At 42.1% G+C, this 24,252-nt stretch overlaps 1 protein-coding gene across 3 annotated transcripts in view; it reads right to left on the bottom strand.

The window, feature by feature from the left end:
* PPM1H (protein phosphatase, Mg2+/Mn2+ dependent 1H) overlaps positions 1-24,252 on the bottom strand; it is a 143,774-nt gene that overhangs the window by 42,941 nt on the left and 76,581 nt on the right. For all 3 annotated transcript variants that reach the window (XM_037388800.1, XM_037388798.1, XM_037388799.1), the window contains exons 4-5: positions 17,523-17,635; positions 1,856-1,940 (exon numbers count right to left, since the gene is read on the bottom strand). In XM_037388800.1, the coding sequence (XP_037244697.1) occupies positions 1,856-1,940; positions 17,523-17,635 (198 nt within the window). The remainder of the gene's footprint in view (positions 1-1,855; positions 1,941-17,522; positions 17,636-24,252) is intronic.

Genomic DNA, 24,252 nt, shown 5'->3' with positions numbered 1-24,252 from the left:
CCTTTGCCTGCACAGTAATTCCCCACAGCAAACAGTATCTCTGCATTTACCGAGTAAAATATTAATGCTAAAATGATTAAGTGATTTTCTTCCTATTGTGCAGGAAGAACAGCACAACATGTTTGAAACAAAGAAACTCAGCTTTAACTGCAAATAAGAAAATAAATCTAAAGTAAGTAACTTTCAGATAAAGGCAGAAGAGAGATGTTGATGGTGCAACAGACTGATAGAATCAGGGGACAGTCAAGGTGAGTAAGAATTATTTGGGATATAATCAGCAAGACAAATGCAACCTTTGGAGTGTAATGTTTATGCCAACCTTGTAAAAAATTTGTTGGGGGATTTTTTTTTTGTTTGATGGTTTTTTAACCACTGGAGTAAAAATGTTACTTACAGACCGTTATGTTTGAAACTATTTCTAATTTTTTTTCACGCTCTTGCTGTCTTGCATGTATTTTCTTTGAACATACCCACAGACCTGGCATATTTGTTCCATGTAGAATTAAAATAAACAAACAAAGGTAAAGGAATTTTCCAAAGGAAACAGAAGAACTGCTTTTCAGATCAGCTGCTGTTTTCAAATATAAGCCAGAAAGGACATCAAAAGAGAAAAAAATCCCTTGCAGGCAATGCTTTATCTCATGTTTCCTACAGAAGTAGCAAACTCTCCAGATACTAAAGATACCTTTTACTTTAAAGGCAAACAAATTATTTCAAATGTAACTGAACTGTAAATATTTATTAGGCCTCTTTTCCATTTGATTCTCCGAATACGAATACTACCAAAGCAGTATTTCCTCTGAAATCTTCAGCTTCACGCCAATGAACCCAACAAAAAAATCAAAGGTAACAAACGCAGAAACATTTACAATTTTTCTTTAAAACCTTCCACCCCCACCTTCAACCACCGGCATTTTGCCTAGTTTCAAACCACAGTGTTTGGGCCAGGCTGAAGATAAGAAACACCTTAAGATTGGGGAATGCCACTAGCTTTAGCCTGTCCACCTAATGCCAAGAAAAATTAACAGCAAGTCTGCCTTGGCATAAGCTGAAATTTCTAAGAGGAAAAAGCAGGAGACCACAAGAAGCACAGAAGAAATCTCTCAGCCACGTTAGGAATGACGTTTTGATGAACAGCCAACCAACTGATCTGACCATCAATGAAAAACTTAAGAAATAACAGGATTGTTTGCATGAAAAACAACACTGTGCATTCTGACTTACGTTTCTTGGGCAGCAGCTCATCAGCCAACGCAACTTGGTGTATAAAGCATCCCACATGTCCTCAGCTTGTCACCCTGTCCCAGCCGTATGTGTGCTGCTACGCTAAATAAAACTAGTCTTTCTTCACCCGTACTATCCTGCAGCTACTGATGCTGAGATCGTCTCTAAGTTGGGTATCTTTTCACTGATCAAGATACTATTGGCATAGTGTTAGAGCAAATGGAAAAAACCCCTGCAATATCATTCACACACAAACAGCACTCTGTGGTGTTTTATACTGTCACAGAGCAAACACTGGGATGGACTGAAATACCTCTGTGGCTTGTTAGTTCTGTATACCCAACACCAGTGAGCTGCTGAAGGTCTGCAGCCGAACAAGGTACACAAGCACAGCCATGCTAATCAATGGCCTTCACAGAGAGGTAAGACCTCTCTCATCAAGATTTGCACCATCAGGCTTTTCTGCACATTTCCCGATGGCTGAAAGACACACATAGTCAGTCACCAGTGTTCAGCGGACACATGATCCTTCACTGAACCACAGTAACTCATTGGCATGCGTCTAAACCTTAGATATTACTGGGCAATGCTTGTCATCAGCAGCATGTGATTTGGTCCTCAAGTCTCTTACCAGATACTGAAGTCGCTGGCGTTCGGTCTCTGGTGTGAACTCTGAAGACATTGGAATGACTTCGCCATTTCGGATTATTATAGCCCTGTAATAGTAATAAAGCATCATCAGTACAGAAACAAAAAAACAAAAAAACAAAAAAAAAGAGAAAAAAAAAAAGTAAAACATACCCAGAAAACCAGAGGGTATAGTCACACTTATTCTCTTCAGAGTCACAGTAAAATACAGCCATTTCGTTTTTACTGAAGTTGTCAGCAGAACAGGATAATAATTCCTGCCCCTGCATCCTTTAGGCGGGATAACAAAGTATATTTGTATATGCCAAGTTCATTTCAGAGCTCACAAAAACATCCAAGCAACAAAGGCAAGAGTTATTTCAGCTAATGTCCACAGGGTATTCTTATTAAGTGAAATGCAGACACCCAGAGGAGATACTGCAGAATCACTGATTGTGGAGCAACTCTTTGCAGGTTTTAATCCCAGTTGTGGCTGACACTGTCTAAACTACTGGCTCCAAATGACTCATGCAAGCACTTTCCAGTTATTGATTGGTCATATGTCACGTCAGAACATTTCTGATCCAACAGCAAATGGAAATGGCAAAGCAAATCCTGTTTAACACAAATCTAACTAGTTACCTGCCAAAAGATGACAGGTAACGGAATAGCTATAGATCAGCCAGGAGATTTCATGTACACCTCTACAAACAGCAGAGGAAATTCTCTCAAACACCTGCCTGTTGCCTCTTAACAATCTGCTATGCCACATGCAAAATACAGTCTAATTCTTCCCTGGTGTAATTCCAGAGTCTGAAACACACAAGTCACAAAAGGGAAAAATGTACCCAGTATTGCTACCACATTCTGCAGTCATGCATTCACTCACAGAATTGCGTTCTTTTATCTTACAGAGCTGTGTAAATAATGGAAAGAACAGTAACGCTTGGAGCTTTCAAAGAGCTGGATGAACTACGTATCATCCCAAAGACTTTAATGCCTGTTTTGGAGCTGCTTCTCAACCATCAACAGATTAATTCAGTGTTTGGATAGTAGCAGTGTACCAGTTCTCCTCTTGAATTTGCACAGAATTTGGTGTAGATAAGATAAGCGACTGTCACTTGGATTCTACATGTTTTAGTTGGTCTTCTTTCTGTGATCTTTATGTGCTAGCTTACTTCTCTTGGTAATCAGATAAACTTGCTGGCATTACTTCTATGCCAGGTATTCTGATGGCACTGCAATGTGACCAACAAACATGGGTAGGCACGTGAAGATGAAAACTTAACTTCTAAATTCATAACACAGGCATCTTGAGAAAACCAGCCCAAGTACAAGCCAAGTTTGTAAAATTAGCGGCATTGAGTAACTTTCCAAGTCTTCTGGATATGATATTGGGCTAAAGTTGTTTCCAAATGATCATCTTACTATTGCTACTATGCAAAAGAAAAGAGCACTTATCAGAGGAAAGGAACTGTTCACATTTCTGAGATTCACATAGCAAAGAACAGACAGGTACAGGATGGTGCTCCAATGGCAGAGGTGGGAAAAGGCTCTAATGATGAGGGGAAAACAGCTCTGCTTTGACAGATAACAAATTTACTGCTCCTGGACTTCCAGTACTCCCTGGCAAATAAGCTTGTGTAGAAATTAAGAAGAGGCAAGAGTGCAACCTACATACTGAAGGCTCCCACTGGCTCCCCACTGCTACAATCAAAAACAATATTGTGTGCTTGAAGCCAGACAGACACGGTGGTTGTAACTCATTAATTTCTTCAGAGAAATCTGCGTAGAATTTTTGATGGAAAATTTTTCTCCCTTTATGGGATCTGAATACATTACAGGCTCACAAAAGTGCTGGTCCAATTAAAAACAGTAAAGGTTTGCTGAAAGTTGTTCTTTTGGATTTCTGAAATGGTAATTTAAAAATTAAGAACTCTATGACCTCTTTTCTGCAACACCTTTGCTCTTTTTCTTCCCTCCAGTTCCTAAGGTATTTGGCTTTGAACCAGACACATTTACTCAAAGACAGTGAACAGTTTATAAAACCTTTTCATATGTAATTTGGCTCACTTGAGTAGGCCTCCATTTAAAGGGACTGTGGGTTTAGTACAGCGTAAGTACTCTGGCAACAGTCTAGACCAGAGTGATCAAAGGAGCTGATCCAGCACTAACCCAAATTTACACACTAGTTTAAGAGAGCCTTAAGGGATCTACTGATCTTGTGCTTGTCTGAAAGAGCTAATATAAAAACACACATTGATATAACTGCTAGCACATCAGGCTAATTTTCTAATTATCCTTTGCCTCCCCTTTAATCACCATTTCACAGGAAATCCATATTTTAAAGACCACTCAGACCAGTCTGGGGTTCACCTTTTCCTTTGTGCACACTGACATACTTCCTATAGATGTTGATAGCTAACATTCTTACTTTCTATGGGTAGAATCGGGCCCTGAGGAACTTGCATCATATAAAAAGCAATTCAGAAGCAAGTGGACCAAGCTTTCATGGCTCATCTTATTTTCACTAGAAATTGCAGCCACCTGGGATGAAAAGCACAATCCAGCACCAAAAAAAAACCAAACACCAAACAAACCAAAAACCCACCCAAAACCCAAACAAATCCTTGGAGGGGGGGAATGGGGGAAGTAAAGCAATGCTGTTGATACCTGATATAATAGTCTCAGTTTTATGTTTTTCATTAATGTTTTCAGCAGTTGGACTTTATTCAACTTTAAAGTTACAGCTGCTCATAAGAGTCAAATGATGTGATCCGAGGAATTAGACAGCTCTAGATATGAGTGACAGGAGGGATGCAGACGTACATGTACAGGTCACTGGTCTGAACTCAACTGTGGTGGGCTCATTATCCTCTCACCAGGCTCTTTACCTTTCCACACCAGCTGCTTAGCCGTTTCATGACAGCGAAGGGTACTTCTGACTGCCCAAGTGACAAAAACAGGCACATTCATTGGCCATCTCACCGGAGAGCCTGGGTGTGAAAGCCTGGCCTGGGAGTCACCCTGCTCAGCAGGATTTTCCCCTGTGATTGAAGAGGTGCTGAATCAGGCCCTAATTGGGTTTGAAGACTGAACTGCCCTTTCTGTGACCTCACAGTGACAGAGCTGCCAAGCACTGACTGAAGGCTTTTCCCACCAAGCAACCTCCAGAGCCCTGAATTCAATCGTCCAAAGTCAGTAACTGCTCACAGGGGGGGAGCCTGGCTGACACAGCAGTCACAAACAGCCCGGCAGCTGCTTTTAAAGACCCGCTCTACACAGTCCTGCAGGACAATTCATTTTGACTTCACATTTCCTACTGAACTAAGCAGCAACAGGGCATTACGTGAGCATTACTACCTCTGCCATGCATGAAAGATGCATGCATGCCATGAAAGAGCACTCTGAAAACATTTAGCTCCTCATGCATTGTGGAAATATGAATGTATTATTTTATACCAGAATACAGCTGTCCTATTAAACTGTCAGAAATAGCTACATAGGAAGCAAGAAGAACTCAAAGAGATGCAGTGCCCAGAGAGCATCTGATTCTGCCATGTTTAATAGTGACATTTTAATTTCAGCCACACTGGTGAAACGTATTATAGCAGAGCCATAGGGCGAGCCTGCCAAAGGCAGACTGATGATTCACGTTTGCATGGAACAAGTATGTCAACACCAACCAAATATTCTCTGATGACAAGGCTGCTTCAGACCTATACCAGTCATTAACTTCTATCACCAGTGAAGTAGTAATTAAAAAAAAATGAAAGTTTTTTTTGGCAGGATAGGAAATTGTGAGTCACACATCTGCAGCCCCCTCAGTGCATTGCCCTCCATGCTCTACAGCTCCGATGCCCTCTCCACACAGCATCATCTACAGTGAGCAAACGAACAGGAGAAACTGCTCTAAAGTCTTGAGGCCACAGAGGCCTTATTTTGTCACTTATTTTGATCCCTTCTAAAAACAAACTACGGATTTCCCCCAGTCCTTTCCCCTCTTTTGAGCCCAGCTACCTAACTCCCCACCCAGACAAACTACAGGATTGTACTTGCCCTTGCATTTCACAGATACTTTCTTTGTTGTGCAGAGCATGTATGTTCACTAATCCAGAGCTGGTTAATATTCACAGAAAATGGGAATATATTGGGGGGGGGGGGGGGGGGGGAGGGGAAGAGTCCCCAAAATACAGCTGAAACAGCCTAAAATGGAAGAAACAAGAATTTTGTATGTCTCTTTTCTGGATCAGAAAAACTCAGTGAAGTGGCCAGAAGCTAGCTGTGCCCTGAACAACTAAATATGGAGCAAGAGATGTGCCAGTGCCTCTGTGTGTAAAACAGGACCGGCAGTCACAGCAAACCCTGCAACAGGGTATGTCCCCTCAGTCACATGCAAATGAGAAGAAACACCAGAATCTTAAAAGGCTGCATATAAATCTACAGAAAATACTACATTTATCTTTTGGATTGACATAACCATGTAGTCCATGAGGATCAGCTAAATTCACAAAGAACCTTAAGTATATGGTTATTTTCTATATTCAGATTCAATACTTTATATTTGGTGCTTTAGCATATATTCCCTTTAAAAATGTGGTGAATGAAGCAACAAAAGGGTAAAAATCTGCCACTGTGTTGTACCATTGCTGCCTTGCTTGGGATGCTGCAACAACATTGGGTTAAGGAAAAATATTAATATATCAATTGCTTTTGGATTTTTAATATGGATAAAACCGCCACCTCTCCTTGAATCAAGCAGGGCTTGGGTTTTTTTTGGTTCTTTTCTTTTCTTTTGTGGAAAACACAATCAGCTGAGAATTGCACAGCATCCTTTCTGAGTTTCTTATGAAAAAGAAACGGGGAAACTCATACATTTTAGAGGAAGCTGTTGTTGATTGCTCTCATTTAATCATACAGAGAAAGAAACACTTTAGTGAACAAAGTCAAAAGTGTAATTTCACTGCTGTCATGGGTCTATTGGGATTCTGGTGTTCAAAACAAAGAGGCACCTCCTACTGTTAGGAGTATTCAGGGGACACCCTGATTCTATTACACACTTTTTCAGCCAAAAATGATTTGAAACGCGACATTAAACTGCACATTTCTATGACAGAAAATAAAAATCTGGTAAAGGTGACAAAGAGAAACCATTTGGAAAACCCTTTTTGACAACGTATATCAATTCTGAGCCACAGGGAGGATGTATCCACTTTGTCAAAAGGTGTTAAGCATTGCGGATTTGGTAGAGATGAAGCAGGAGTGTCTGGCCTGTCTGAAGATGTATTAGAAATATGTCAATGGAAAAGAAAGAGGGATTAAACTGACAGAAAGAATAAGGCAGGGTTTTATTACATTCAAAGGTGAACCAAGCAGTAGATTTTAATTAGGTGTGTCACAAAATAGCTCAGAAAAAAAAAAATAAATCCTGTAACTACGTAATGAGTCTATATGAGTACTTGTTTACTATGGTAACTAAATGATATATCTAAAGAAGCCAAGGAAGAGCAATGATAATATCTGGTGAGCTTCAAACTAGTTTTATTTACCTTTTCTTAATTGCTAAAGAGTGAAAGAAGATTATAAAAAAATTTTTAAAAATATGTTTCCTCTCTAAATGAAGTACTGGAACTTACAGTCATTACAATTACTGATGAATTTTAATATATTAAGCCCTGGCACCTTGATTTTACTTATTACAAACTGGATTACTCTAAGTCCCACACAGACTCATTTCTCGATGTTTCTTTAGAAACCAGGTGAACAAACACCTCTCTGCACTGGCAGTAATCATGGAACTATAGTGCAAAGCCTTTAAATGATTTCCTTAATGTTATGAATTAAGGCAGGCTGGGGATAGTGAAACAAACCATTATATAATGTTTAGCTGGCATTAAAACAGGTCCCAGTGATGACATATCCATCACCATAAAACTCAGAAGTGAAAGCAGCAGCCCTCAGCAACACCAATGGAAAAAACACTCTGGCTGCCTCCCACCCATAGTACCCAAGAGATGTTTCAAAAATGCCCCAACTCCTACGCAGCATTGCTACCAAGAAGAAAACAAGTAACAAACCGGGAAGGGGGTAGAGCCAATGAAAATTGCCTCTGTCTTCATTTTCCATCCACTGCCACTCAACAGTCCTGCCACCCCGGTTTCTTCACATTTTTCAGTGGAAACATCAAGCTGTCCACAAGAATACTGTGACAGAATAGAAACACTGCCCCATTTTTCTTTCAGCTGAACAAAGCCAATGTTAAGAGGGAACACGCTTTCCTTGCTTGTGGTTCTTCCTGCAACAACGTAGTCTCATTGTCTACTCTGTGGTTAAAGCAGGCTGCTTGAATGCATTCGTTCATCACTTGGCAGAACTTCAGCTCTCTCAAGCCAATAAAAGGTGCAAGAACTTGCTTTTGGTGAATTATTAGACAAAGGCAGGATTAAAGTAATTTCCTACTGGAGTGTGCTTCGGCATTTCCTGCAGGAACAATGAAACACCCTCCCAAACTTCTGCTAAGGTCTTTTGCAGACTGCCAGCCACCCTGGCTTCTCCAAGGGTCAGCATCTCAGCAGTACACATACACCAAGTACAGCCCTGTTCCAGCAGCACATCGACCAGGCAATGCCAGGTTTTCATTCAAGGGCCTTTTTTCACATTCCCACATCAGCACAGAGCCAAAGCATGCTACACCTCTCCTATGGCAACACAAGGACCTCCTGCCTTTGAAAAGAACAAGGGAAAGAAATTATGACATCCAATCCCTGCAAGAAACCCTGAAAGTCATTTTTCAGAGGCACCTACAAGCATGCTAACTGTTCCTGTGCACACATGTGTAGAGCTTTACGTTGTTCCCAGCTACTTGACTCATTCATATTTACATTTCTATCACTTATTTAGTGATTCCTGTGGAGAAGGCTTCTGGGCAAAACGAGGCTGCTGATACACTCTAAAGCCACTATCCTGGGGGTCTGTTTTAACTAAATGAATTGTATTACTTTTACTAAAGAATCACGAATGGGCAAGTAGAAGCTGTTTCTCAAAGCAAAATAATATTCATAGATTTCCATGGAAGGGTTTACTTCTCATCTACAGTAGCACCTGAGCTAGTCAGCATCTTCCTTACTGCCACTAAAAATCATAAAAGTCTGAATTTTTAGAACTGACTTCACATTTCATCCCACGTCTTCAACTAACAACTTAGTAAGCAGCAGTTAAAGGGATTTTCTACTCCTGGCAGTCTCCCTCTGCCCTATATATTGCATCCAATGGTGACAAGGACTTGACGATCACCAACACTAACTAAATTACTTAGCTGTTTCTGCATCACTACTCACTCTACAGTTTTAAATTAAATATAATACTGCGATTGCAGGTTGTCCACAAAGGAAATAGCTTGAAGAAGACACATTGCCCAGTCACAGCATGCTTCTAGTTCTCAGTGTCTCTTTGGCAGGCTGCAGCTCCACACCCATGGGACTCTCCCATGAATTCCCAGTTCTAGTTTAGGTCCTCAAGTGAACTGCTTGTCTGATGCAATCTAAGTATAAAATTATTATTAGCAGTTGGCTTATTATTAGCAGTTAGCTTTATCAACAGTACTTCATTTTAGGGCTAATTATACTTTTTTTTTTTGTACTCCCATCTGCTCACTAATGGGATAGCATTGGCTATCTGCATGTGATTTGTTTGTCTGTTTGTTTAATCAAGGAAGTAACTTCTGCTACTGAACCAGTGGTGACTTTATAAGTTTACCTATATGCTTCTAGTACTGTCTAATTCTGGTTCCGGTAGCACTAAACCAAAAGCCATGAACTAAACAAATATGCTCTGTAATTCATTGTGTGTCGTTTCCTGCTGGATTACATGTGAACCCAGGGATCTTTCAGGGAGGACTTCAGCTGGCAGCTAGGAAGCTATTACAAGCTAGTTTATAGTGAGTTTATAGTGACACTGCTAGCACACAAAAACTGCCCACCATCAGTTCCAGCACCCTCAGGTTGGAGATTTGCTGCCATCATGGTATTCATTTTGCCTGTGATGATTTCAGTGTATTCTTAATTTGAACACAGCTAAGTCCAGGGTTGCAATAATGATGCACCACCATGTTTGTGTATCACGGCTGAACAACATGCCACCAATTACTCAGGCTGTGCCAGAGAAATGAACAAAGAAGTGCAATCATGTCTCTGTGGCCAGCTCTGAGCTTCAGGACTGGTATCTGTGGAATCAGTCTTTTTTCCCTGCTGTCCAGAATATCATGTTCATCTCCAGGACAAGTTACTATGGCAACTAAACCTGGGCGTAGTGGATGAAGGCATTGCTGTGCAAGTCAGTGTTTATTTTGCCAGTAATATAGCTAGGATATGGCTGGCCACGTAAGGTGGAAGAAGCACGGATTTTTTCCCCCCCTGCTTTTCACTGTCTTACCATTGAGGAAGTCAGAATGACTTTTAGCACTTAAAGCATCACATCTACTTTGATCTCAGCTTTTCTGCTTAATTCAGTGGCAACTGCAGGATATTGGAGCAAGCTGGACCAAGAAGTAAAAGCTGATTGCAAGTTGCATTCTCTGCTCACTCTGTATCAGTGAATTTTTACCCAAGCCCTGCTTCATTTACCCATGCAGAAGTGACAAGGGAAGCCCCTGCTAAAAGCTCCAAGAGCAGGGCTCAAGCTGCATTGCATAGCTGCTGCTGAGATTGAACAGCCTGGGCTTCCTGGCAAGCTCATGGAATTCAAAGGATGAAAAAGCTTTCCAACACAGGACGGACCACAGCAGACTTGAAACACTCACCAAGAAAGCCTGAGGTGCTCCCCCTGGCTGTTCTCCCATAGCACAGATGGGAGCTAGAGGGCCAAGACACCCCGTCTGCTTGGCATGCCTTGGCCCTGGCCCTTTTACACTGAAATGAAGAACCTGCAGGTGTCTCTGTGGTCACGGTTGGGAGCTTAATGCACTGCACTGGGAGATTTGTATTCTGGTATATTGGCTTATACCATGAGCTGCCTCTATTAGAGGTCATAGGCTCTTTATGCATCAATAAAATACTGGTAAAAGTGATTACAATCACACCTCACCACCCCTTGCCCATCTCGCCTCAGACACTATGGCTCTAAGATTCAACATACAACATACATGCAACATGCATGTTCAACATCACGCAACATACAGGCAAATTAAAAATTATTACAGTAGGAATTTTTCCTTGATCAGTGCTTATACTTACCAACAAAAATAGGCAGCAGGGGAAATTTTACTTGCAGTGGCAGTAACCAGCTTTTTTTTTTTTTTTTTTTGTCTGTTTGTCTGGCTTGATCAGCATGGGTTTTGTTGGTTTTGCTTTTTTCTTTTTTTAAAGGCTGAAAACCTATCAGAATTAAAGTTAATAGAATTCATGACTCCTGGAAACTAATACCAATGAACTCTGGCTTTCCAGTTTACTGATAGTACTTGGATAGCCAAAATTCCTCTCCTTTCTCATAATCTGGAATGTAAGGACATCGTGGGTAAGACTGTATGAGTGTGGTTAGGACCAAAGACTTAAACTGAATGTACCACTCACCGAAAATGTTTACAACTGCTTCAACACCTGCTAGATTGCCATAGACATTGCTAAAGCACACACCCTCCCAGGAAAAACAGGAGTTCAGAGAAGAGGCAAGACATTTTTTTTGTCTTCAAAAGCCTATGAACATTTACTACCAAATTAATAATTTCTGCCAAGTCAGTGTTGGATACAGTGTGCCAGTTCCATGGAACTTGTCATCCATTGCATCACTGGAGAACGTTCCTCCTCATCACTGCACTTTGAGTGCCATGACTTATTTCTGATCTAACACCTTTTCTCCACACTTCACTTGAAGTGTTTCCTGAAATGCCTCCAAAATCTTTACCAAACACAAAATCCTGCAATATCTGAGGTTGCTGCTATTTCTATGCATCTTGTGCTCTTGCTTCTGCCTGGAAGGAAGCCAGACAGGAGAAGGGGAGCTGAAGTGCTTTCTGGAGGCCTGCGAGTCAGGCTTCTAAGGAAAAGAAGCAGGGGAAAGAGAAAGATGGGATTTGGTCGTATCTCCTGAGTGTGACTAAGATGTCATGATCTTTCCCAACATTTTTGGCTAGACAGGATCAGACTTCTCTACCTACCAAACTGCAGTCAGTGAAGGAGAATGTGTGTGGGAGAGACTTGCTTCATCTTGAATTCAGTCTCTCCTTACTACACAGGCTTCTGAGCAGACCAGGCTTAAGTTATCTGTTGCCCTGAAATGATCAGACATTTACTATTTTCAAGTGATTTCATCAAAGAATAATAATCTAAAAGGGGATGTGCACGTAGATTGGCCAAAACACAATCCTTTAGCGTTGCTCTTGCCTCTTGGGAAGCATCGTTTTAGTATCTGGAGAAACAAGAACTTCAGAGGATGAAGACAAGTTACCATGGTCCCAGGGTGAAAAAGGCACTGCACATGGTTCAGAGATCTGCGGCAATTTTTGTCGTATCTTTAGGAGGACACAGGAAAAAAGAGTGCTTCTCCAAATACTGCTGACTGGAGAAGCTTAGTAACTGAGTTAATCTTTCCTCTAGAGACCTCTAAGTCTTTATGAAGCATTGTTGTTTATGCAGACACAGATGTAAGGAGAGAGAGGACTTAAGCAGACTATTCAAGGAAAACAGGGAAAATATACACCATTTAGATCAGAAGATGGGTAGTTAAGAAAACCAGAAAATTAGAATGTCTTTAAAATACTGTAAATCAAAGTCTAAAGCAAAATAGCTGTACAATAGTAATGCACTAGAACACTTTTTGGTTTCCATCCTTACACAGTGTTAGCGCTTCTGGCAAAGAATCACCCTGCTGGACTGGCTTGAGGAAGAGGCCAGATACAATGAACCACAAAAATGGGTCAGAATCATAAATTCTGACTTCTCAGAAATTCTATTTAAGCTACAGTGCCAGTCAGCAGATACGTGGCTGTTTCCATGCCTCTCTCATTTACTCCATAGAAGCAGATTAATCTCCCAAATTTGACTTCCCACAATGAGAACTATGCAGGAGGGAAGCAGCTGACAAGCACCATGACAAAGAGGAGAAAGTATAAACGTAGTGAGATTCAAGACAAGCAGCAAATCCAGAAACAACTGAAATGATAAACAAAGTAGAACTCAATTTTCAATTCACTATTTTATTACACTGGGAGAAGTCAGTGTTACAAACACTCTCCCACATCTGGGCACCTGAAGCACCACTGAAGCTGCTTAACCTGCACCCACATGGAAGAACCACCAAAAAAAAATAAAATCCACATTCACTAAGTAAGCTCCCACCATTTAACAATACCAAATGCCTTAGCATTAATTCTACTCTTGCAAAAAGGAGGGAAAAAACCTATTCTGGACATGAGGACTTATGTTCAAGCAGAGGGTGAATATGCCCTGAAAACAAAAGCACAGGGGAGTAAAAGCAAGGAGCAAAGAGATGATAAAAAAAGCTGATGAAGCAAAGCAAAAAATCCAGTGACCCTTCAAGTCTGTGAAGCCTCCGAAACATCAGGCTCTTTGCTTTGATCCCATGTTCTGCCAATAAATCAAAAAAGCCCAAGAACCCATCTGCAGATTTAGTGAGTGTTTCAGGGCCTGTGGAAAAGTCAAATCAACTTGTGGTGTTCTGCTTGTCATATAATGATAAAAGCACAGCTACCCTACATGGCTCCAAGCACAGCACAAAATGGCAGTGCCTGCAGTCTTTGAGCAGCTCCTTAGCCAGACAACATGAAAACCAGAAGAACACTCGTGGCAAAGATAGTAAATATGATCATATTGTATTACAGTCACTGTAGAGATATTGGGCAAATGTTATGTTGCATGACACTATACAATAATTGGGCAGTAATCAGTAAAAACATAAAGTCCCTGTTTTACTACTGCTTCATCACTAGGTATAAAACAACATCCTAATAAAGAGCATAAAACTAAGAAGAACTGAGATTAACAAGGCGTGTTATGGCAACTTAGAAGTAAAAGTCACTTTAGCAATATAAAATTGAACAATACTATTTAAAAGAATGAGCAGAGAAGATTTACTGTTCCTCATTAAAAAAACCAGCTATTCCAAAAGCCTGGCCTAGTTACCACAGTGTATAGGTCAAACTGGTAAGCAAAGCACAGCACCTCAATGCTCACCAGAAAAGCACTCTATGTTGGATAGCGGACTATAGCGCTATCAGTCCCTAATTAGGTAACCTTGCATGGGGGGTGGGGGGTCCATGAGTGGGTGGAGAGAGCATGCTATGAGAAAAAGCTTTGGCCAATATTCAGACATGAATTTTGACTGTAGAAGTAGGTATATTTATGGCAGAGTCCAAGAATGATCAGACAAGCCATCAGAGAACGAAAGCAGCTCCCTCCAAGTTGTTTTTATCAGGCTCTGAATACATCACCTCATTTTTAGCAGGGTTCTGGTATCATGTGCAGTTAACATATAATTATTAGAGAACTGTGATTGCATCGTTAGCAGCAGTTTAATTATATCATTGACATTAGTGATGCCATAACATCAAGCTCAATAATAGTTCATAACAAAACCTACAATTAGGACAATTTTTCCTCCCTTTTACACCAACCAAAGTGTTCAGCCTGGAGAAGCCTAATAGTCCATACAGAGGCGAGCTAGGGCTGAACCTGAAAGGATTGCTGGCTGGTAATTTAGTAATATGGTAATTAAAGTCTTTTCATGATGTAATTACACATCAACTACAAAAGGACAGCTGCTATACAACACTGCCAGGGTACGTGGCATGAAATGATTAGATTTGAGAAGCTTTGGTGGTTAAACTGAATACCACAGACATAAGTCTGAGGTATAGCTGGCACCGCATAGCACATTATTATTCAAGTCTCACACTTGGCGCTTCCTTAGTCTCATTGTGACAGTAACAGTTTGTTACACATACCTTGGTCCTGTGACAGCAGAAGCTGTTCAAAACCCACCTTTAAAAGCTTCTGCTGTTTTGAAGTTGCCTGGAATTAAAAGACCTAACCTTCTGAGCAGAGGCAGTACAAATGAGGTTTGCGTGAACCCAGAATGTTTATTTCCCACCCCTGCAGCTCAAAATCTTCTGTCTGTGGGAAATGTAACTTGATTTATTTGTAGGCTTTTTGCAGGGGTGTGGGGGGTGGTGGTGCAGAGAAGGGAGAAGGAGAGTGAAGACAGAGAAGAGGCACAAACAAGTAGGTGAACTCAAAGAAACTAAAGGTCAACTGAAGAACTAAGGGTTTTAGCATCTACTTCCAACAGCAACAAGCAAAGTCCCCTGTTTGGGTGAAAAGACAAACCCACCCTTCTTCTCAAGAGCCTACAAACTTATTTTTTTTAAGTAGTTTCCTTATTGTATTTCTCACTGCCCTCATTTGTATCTGTACAAACTGTGAAGTTGACCACACAAGGCATGAGACAGCAAAAAGAAACATACTTTTCCAATTAACACAAACAAAATTTCTTGGCTACATGACCGGGCTCTTAAAACACAGGAATGCATTGTGCACCCTGGCAGTAGGCAGACAACCTCAGAGCTGCTGTTCTAGTCCTAAAATGTCCTTTTAGTGATGAGGAGCAACTTAGGTGTTTTGCAATAACTGTTTTTCCCCCTGAAACATGGAAAGTGGGGATTTGGTAGGAGAAAGGCCCAAATCATCAACTGATGGATCTATGCTTTAAAGCTTTTATTTTCTTGAGCTAGGAAAATCTAGAAGTGGGCTATTTGAAAGTGAAGTATCTTGGCAATTCAGGGAATTCTCAGCACAAGGAAGGTTTCTGTGAGGTCCATTTGGAAAGTACACCCCAAATTATTTTGGATCTGGAGGCACTCTTACCTACAAGATGCGAGTAATGAGTAGAAAAACTCGAGGCCTGGTTCAGACAAGACCCAGTCTTGCTGATGGCTTCCCTTCTAGTTCCTGCTCTTCCTCTTGTTCTAAAGAGATGCTCTGGATGGGCTTAATGAACATTCAAAGCCTCTTGAAGACTTAGTGTCTGTAATTACAGTGGACACTGGCACCAACTCAAGATCACCGTCAATTTCTTCCCATTGGGTATCAGAAACTGCAACAGACCCGAGGCTGCTCTTGGGGAACAGAGGAGGAATCCTGGGAGAACTGGAAGCAGCCAGCCCCAGTCATTTAAGAACAAAGATCTCAACTACGTAGAAGTAGGTCCTGCAAGGCCAGTTTTAAACAGCATACTTCTAAGAGACAATAAAGCAATTTAGCCAACTCGATGGAAGAAACTCAACTGTATTTCAAGTGCAATAGCACAAGAAAATATGATTATTTCTAATTTAATGGCAAGAGAGGTAGAATATAGTGCAGTGGTTCTTATGATTGGAGAGGTGGTCTGCTCAAACATGTATGCAGCTACCCTCTACGAGGATTCACTTGACATTTGATGCAAAATAAGGTTCAAATATGTCACCTGTCAAGAGGAATTGGGTGAGCAATTTGCAATACATACAGCAAGTTCAGCATCTTAAGAAGAATCATGAACATGAAAAGAATAGGAACTTTATGCACGAAGGATTTCTCTTGACTTCTTACACAGTTTAAAGCAGCAAGGGGCAATAAAAATTTTAGGTTTAAACTACAAACCTATTTGCTTGAGTGCTGTGTCTGTAAACACATGGCCGTACACACTAGAAACACAAACTGTGTGTGCACAAACCATAAACAAAAATATGTAATTGTAGCAGTCTTCACCTAAGGACAATGTGGTTTGGTACCTCTGCAGACTTTAATTACTCGGCTGTTAACTAACAGAACACAACAGTAGCCTGTCTCATGTGGGGAACTATTCTCCCTGGCCTGCTTATGCAGATCTCTGCTGTGAACGTCTGAAGTCTTGCAAGAATAGCCTCATCATCTCTGGTGGTATGGGCAAAGAGCGAGAAAGTGGAACAGAATGCAAGTGAGAGATTTCCAATAAGCTCCAAGCTTTAGTTAAATCAGAAGGATAAAGCAAAACATTCTCATCACAATTTTTCAGGCATCCAACTTCAAAATACAACGACGCAACAACTCCTGAATAACAGCATTCAGTTTCAAGAAAGGGACAAGTACGTTAGCCACAATGGGACAAAATAAAAATCCTAACCCGCAGTAATCTATTTCCCTCCTCCCCCATTGCAAAAGTAGCAGCTATTTGCTTACAGATGACTACCTTCAACGATATTAAAACCTGAGAGCCAGGTGGCTTATCAACAGTAGAGGGTAGCATCAGGAGCCACGGGACTTCCTACTGAACCAGTCCAGCCCCACCAGCTGTTCCAGATGCAGTCACCTTGTCAGAGTTCAACACACAATTCTACTACACACCCAACAGCTCTTCTGTTTCAATGCCTTTTTTTGTGTCTTCCCACTTCCCTGCCACCATCAAGTCATTCAGAAACTGCTACAGGGCCAGAAGTGTCATCAGCCTCCCTGACTGCAGCCACCACTCAACAAGATACTGGGAACCTATCACTGCCATTTGCATTAATTTCTGCGAGAGCCATTAAGTGTCCAGCCAAGAAACAGAATCCTCTTGTGATACTGCCTGCAACTAAGGAACTTGGTAACACCAGACCTGGGGGAGTTTGGGGTGAAGGAATAAAGCGGGCAGACACCACACTTACTCACCTGCTGTCACCAGCATTTGCCACGTAAAGCTTCCCCAATAAATACACCACCACAAGGGCTGTGCAGCCACCAGAAATATTATACACGGTCCTCTCTCGTTCTATTTGCAAATCCTATGGGAAAAAGAGAACCAGATTTATAAAGATGGCATTGCAATTAATGTTTTAGAAAATGAAGGTTCCCTCCCCTCCCCGCCCCAATAACATCTTTCTTAAACTGCATGTCCCGTTGGCTTTCTTTGTTGTTGCAGCTATGGCCACATGTTCAGGAAGAAGAACAGAAAGTCAAGAAGTACCTATTACTTATGATACAAAGATGTTCGGGACAAATCAGGACAGGAGACTGTAAAACATCAGGCACCAAGGAACAAATTGCAACTCTGAGCGATGCAAGGGAATTTGCTACAGAAAAAGATAAATGTAGCTTAACAACAGGTACCTGGTGGTATAATTGGAGAGTGCTTTATATAGACAGTAAATAATTAATGAGACCTAGCTATGACATGAATTACTACCTGCTCTTCAAAAGGGACACTAAGATCACTGAGCATATACCTTTACAAACAGCAGCAGGGCATGCTCACGCCACAAGGCTTTCCCCTCAGAAACACAGGGAATGGGTGGATGCTAAACTTAAGGGCGTGGGTGGGTATAAGGTCAGTAGAACATTATTTACTGAAAAATACCAGGCATTCACTGACTGTCCAGGATGAACCACTGTATTTAACCCTGTGTCTCACCTCAGTATTTTTATGAGGTCCTGAAAATGCTTAATTATTATGCGTGTGCACAGGCCCAAATTTACGGAGGCACATGCCTGCTCAAATAGTTCTTCCTGTGTTTAGCTTCCGACTGACTCTGAGCGTAAGAAATATATATAAAAAAGTCCTCCTGCTTAACAGAAGTGGAGAACAATCACACTCATCATCAATCAATCAATCAAGTCCAGGAAGGAAAAAATATATAAACATGTACATTTATGTATGTGTATATATAGTGTCCCAGGAAAGCTTGGAGAATTTAAAAGGACAAGTAAATGAGCTACTTTTCAGTACTCTATACATTTTAAACAAAAATTGAAGTATATGTCAATTAATTCATTCTGCCCTCTTAGTTTACTTCGGGGTAATAACACAACATGCTACAAATTACCCTCCTCTCCTGTGTCCAGAATCAAATCCAATTTCAAACTGGTCTTTCCTTGTAATACTGGATTCAAACAGGGAACATCGTTGAACATTGCTATTGCAAGTACAGGCAGATCTTTTCCAGCTAAACCCTGCTTACTTGTATGTGTTTTTTTGTTATGAATATATTTGTTTGCCTCTGTGTGTGTGCATACACAGACAAAGCTATACTTCAGCCATTTTCATATTTGCACTGAGCAACAAACAGTACAAATTGTCCACGCCTTGGGATACAGGATTTAGAGCTTTATTTTAGAGCTAAATTTATCTGAGGAAAAGCACCACAAGAAATGCAAACCATGACAGCTGCAATTTGATTGAAAATCTGCAGAGTTGGAGGCGGCCAGGGACCACACTGTTTCTTAGAGATTTTAGGAGGGGGATGTGACTGGGAGCAGCAGCTGGGATGCTCAGCCACTGTCCCAAGCAGGCTGGGCAGAGGTGTCTGTCACAAATGCCGTGACTCCTTGCTGGCTGGTGTACACAGGGCCTGATATAATTTGTACCATAAATACAGTACAGAGGTGGGAAGTGTGGCGGGGACAGCAAGAAACAGCTGCCCGACAAGGCCATCCCCTGCTGCTGGCGGGAACTGCACCCTGCTGCTGCCAGACTCGGGCTCTCCTGCTGGCTCCCATGCTCTCATAGAGTTGTGGCTTTCCTTTTTAATTTTTTTTTTTTTCTTCTTTTGAGGCGGGGAGCAAGGCGGTCAGGAATTGAGAACCAGGAGGAAAACACCACCTAGCCAAAAATCAAACTGGTGGAACCTCTGGTCACAGACGTGGGCCTGTTATAAATGCCTCTATCGTAACCTTGCCATAGAGAAGCTGATCTTCCTCCCCATGGTTTCTATATATTTTTAAATAAAGCTGAAAAGAACAGTTCAAAGGAAGCAGACGTTTGTAACTATCAAAATAATTTAAACATACAAATACTACAGTGGATTTTCCAGGCACTGCCAGGAATTTTAAAGAAACCTTCACCTCTGCAGTTCAGAGTACCCTCTGAAACCTTCAGACAATATACAATTCCTCACCTGGTTTCAGTTTGTCATATGTACACTTTTGCAAGTGCTGGAATGCCTAAACTAAAATTTATTTCTTTCAATGTGCAGAATTCAGAAGCATCTATTATAGGAGAGAAGACAGATAATCCTTAGGGCCTCATTTTCAGAGTTTCCTTTACTTAAACTAGATCTGTGTACTGGATTTTTTCAAATCATTGCTGTTCACGGGCTATTCTCTCTAGTCATTGTTCAGAATGTGAATTTACTGCCATGACTTGGCAGAGTACATTCAGTGCCATGTATAATTTGATAACACATTGTTTGACATTTCCTTTTTTTTTTTTTGGGGGGGGGGGGAGGGGCAGGGCAGGGGAAAGAAGGGAAGGCTTTCTGACAGCTCAACAAGATTTGGGGGTGGGGGGACAGGATGGGGATATGACACAACAATAAAATAAAGCCCACCTGTGCTACTAACTCATTATGATGTAGAGACAGCAGCTTTCTATGAAATATTTTATAACAGTGCTGCTGGGAAGGTGAGAGTAATACAGCATGAACAGGGCCAGAAACCCCAAAATACCTCTGAAATTTAAGAGTGTAAAGGGGCTCATTCCAGACAAATTGGAATACATACAAAACCTTCCTTGTTTTCCACTTGAAGAAAGATTTCAGGGCAAGCTCTCACCACCACCCCATTTTTTTTTTCTTGTCTCCTTTTCTGTAGCATGCAGCTCATCCTCACATAGAATCTGCATGCAGGGGAAGAGCTGAGCAGCACTGGGCAGAATCAAACAACACACTTTTTGGCCCAAAGGGCAGCCTCAGCCACTCACTCAGACCCTGACAGGGGAAAAGGAAAAAAAAAGAAAAGAGGCATTTCTATATTCTCTATTCAAAAGGCTATCGCTTCATGCCAAAGCAGCAGGTAATTTAGTCTGTGCTCTGCGCCCTTTTCGGGACACACGCCGTGGCCTGGCAGGTAGGACGGGGTGCCCCACCAGGGCTGCCTCACGCCCGGTCCCCCTGCTCCCCCCCGGGTGCGGGGGCGGCGGCCGGAGGCAGCCAAGCCTGCAGCGCACCGCGGGGTCCGTTCCCAGGGCAGGCGGTGGGGAGCAGGGGTTGCTCCCCCCACCGGTTACCGAAGCGGTCCGAGGAACGCGGCCCGGCCCCGCCGAGCTCAGACCCGGGCTTCCCAGCGCCGAAGCACCGAGCTCGGCACGCTCATTAACGGCCGCCTGCGGGAGAGCAGGAACCCGCCCCACGGAGCCGTCGCCACCCGCTCGGCGGCGGCTCGCTCGCGCCCCCTGGCGGCGGCCCCGCGGCGGGGCCCGGGCACCGGGCGGGTCAGCAGCCCGCGGCGGCCCCGGCTGGTCCGCCCGCCCCCCCGCGCCTCGGCCCAGGCCACCGCGGCGCCAGCGGCCGGCTCGTCTGAGCAGCGAGGCCGGCGCTGCAGCACGGCCGCACCGGCAGCCAGCCGCAGCTGCACCCGACGGTACGTTTCAGAAATTTAGGGCCTTGAGAAGAGAACGAGGTGCATTCAAAGCGCAGCGTTAGCGCTACCGCACCGCACCAACAACCGACACAACTATTTTTCATCAGTATCTGTCCTCAGAGTAGGGGCCCTCTCCTCCAGGATCTCAATCTTGCTACAACAGAAAGCAGCTCTACTCCCTACACGCACAGCATCGGGTATCTGCTTTAAAAAAAAAAAAAAAAAATTCACAAGGCATAACCACAACTTAACTCCTTAATCTGCTTTACCTCTGTTAAGAAGGCATCACAAATGTGGAACATTGTTCCAGCCCTCCTCATGCCTACGTCTATTTAATCAGAGATAGCATTTCAGGAGAACTGTACAACAGATGTTGCGTTGCACTCAAGATTGTTCAAATTAAAATGGCACCAGTCTTGCAAAAGCACCTGTCTAGATTTCATCTGAGTCAAAAATAAAAATTTCAATAAAGTGATGCAACGTATGCAAACTTATACCTCCCAATAAATCATACAGACTAGTTCCGTGCCATTTTTTCCCATCCAAAATTAAGCAGGGTTCAGAGTGGCACAGGTGCTCTCTCCCCTTAGTCTTTCTTTAAAACACTGCATCACACACATGCATACAAGGTTAAATACAGGGAAGAGATTATAGTTTGATGCTTCCATCCAGTATAGAACAACATTTGGAAACATCCCTCCTGGCACCCTAGAACTGAATCTATAAATGTACATTCTAAAACTCATAAGATTAAAATTAGAGGACTTGACTTCCGATACCTTCAGAACTTGAGCTTACGTATTGCCTTTTACTGGAATAATTGTATCACTGACAATTACTGACACTGAGTATTTTTTATTTTTTAAACAGGACACTAATTTATCTCAGAAGACAACACAGAAACTTGCTGATGCCAGTTCCAACACAGTCAGAGAACACTACCTAGAAGTACTTCAGAAAGGGGACAGCTTAATTGTTATATTTCTAAGTTAGGCAACTACTTGGTCTGTGTCAGCTTTCCAGTGTTTTACTTCATGTAGCTCTCAGACAAGCACTGCCCAAAGGAAGCCACACCCAATAAAGGAAATATAATTTTTGAAAGCCTTTTGAAAAGGATGAATTTTATTTTATTTGAGACTTGAGGCACAAACAGGGAAAGCTCAACTAAAATTCAAAAGGCAGTGGGAGAAAAAAAGTAATGGTATGCTAAATGCTCCCACAAAAAGGGGACAAACCCATCATTAAATAAACCTGCCAGGTCGCACTGTTAAAAACAAAACAAAACAAAAACAAACAAACCACAAGCATCTCTATCTACCCAACATTTTCACCAGGTTCAAACACCCTTAGCAGCAACAGGGATTACAGGAAACATCACCAAGAAGTCTGGTCTGCCTACGTGTCCAGGAAACTTGAGCTTTCATGAACCGCCAGGTAAAATGATGGCACAAACTCTTGTACATTAAGCACAACTCAACTGCATTGACCTAACTCAACAACATCCATGATGTTCCAGTACAGAATAGGGCTGAATTAACTATGTGCTGTGGAAGAGGCCCAAAAATCTTCACCCAAAGACTGCTAGGAGTATAAACTAGCAGGAAGTTAGACAGGGGTAGGAGGAAGATCAGTCATTGCAAGCATAGATGAAACTCAGGAGTGTCGATCTTACAAACTGCTCCCTTACAGGGACAAAAGAAAATATTCTTTTGCCTAAACGAATCATAAGCACAAGACTCCCCCAAAAGCTCAGATATAATTATCTATTGCTTTTTTTAATCTGACTATAAGACTTCCTTTTAATGTAAAACTTAATGCTCAAATTACATTGCATTGTGGTAGACAGTCATTTATATAGAAAAGACCAGATAATGAACTTCAGCCCTCTGATAAAAAGCAGAAGTGGGAATTAAGGTACCTGATCTGTAGCACGAACAAAGACACAGGGAGGAAAATAAAATATTCTCTGGACTTTAGTTTAGAAAAAGGGAGGACAGATTACTATGACCTGTACATGGAATACCCAGACACCGTAACTAGCAAGTTATCCAGGGTTTTTGCATTTGTCATACCGTAATCCATAAAATCCTTCCCAAGCAGTCAGACATAAGCTGAGACTGTCTTCGGTGTGAACACCTACCAAACAGAGGTGTGAACTCAAAATAAAGCAGGGCAATTAACAGCCCTGCTCACTCAGACATGTTCAGGAAGGCAGCAATGGGTAATGCATGTGCTGCTCTCGTAAGAAAGGCAGAGCACCTGCAATGGCCCTTCTTTACCTCTCACCTTTGCTTTCCAGTCCCATGAAACTCCCATTTCTCATCCCTCCTGCACTTGCAGGCAGTTTCAACAGGAGAGAGAAAGAGTCATGTCACTCTTCTGGCCTGAAAGTCGCCCCAACTAACCATGAAATTGGTGTTCCTCTCTTAAGCACGCTCTGAACCCACTAGAATGTAGGGGATGGGCAGTGTCATCTCTTCCCTTCTTTCTCAACAAATGGAGAAAGCTAGTCCTCCCTTTCTGAGAAAGGCATGCTAAACTGACAGAAGATTTTCATACATCCTCCTCTTTCTTTTCAGCTAGAGGAAACTGAGCCGACCAGCTGCAGTGAAAAAACCTGCTCGCCTGCCCCACATAACAATGCTATTATCCCCACACAGGATGCCAAGGCTGTGCATCCTGCTCTTGGACCTACCCACCTAGAAGTCCAAACCCAGTTAGCAGGTTTGTTTGCTTGCACTTCCTTGGGGAGAAAGGACAATCCAGCAAGATAATTGTTATTCAGAATTCAAAGCGAAGCACTGCTTTGTTATAATGACAACTCTGGTCTCCAATTAGCCGCAGGTACTAAACAAGATTCACCTACATCACGAAAAACAATGATCGAATACTTTCAGACAACAAATAAAACCTCTGAGAAACACCAATTAGTTAAAAACCCTTCTGCTCGAATAAGAGGCTTTTCTAAAAACAACAACACCACAATTTAAAAAAGGAGAAAACAAACAAGAACAGATCCTCCCAAGATCTGATCCACACGTACTCA

This window comes from Falco rusticolus, chromosome 5, assembly GCF_015220075.1.
Source record: "Falco rusticolus isolate bFalRus1 chromosome 5, bFalRus1.pri, whole genome shotgun sequence".
NCBI classification, from domain to species: domain Eukaryota; kingdom Metazoa; phylum Chordata; class Aves; order Falconiformes; family Falconidae; genus Falco; species Falco rusticolus.
The sequence above is the reverse complement of the archived record's forward strand: the minus strand, read 5'-3'. Positions and strand labels throughout refer to the sequence as shown.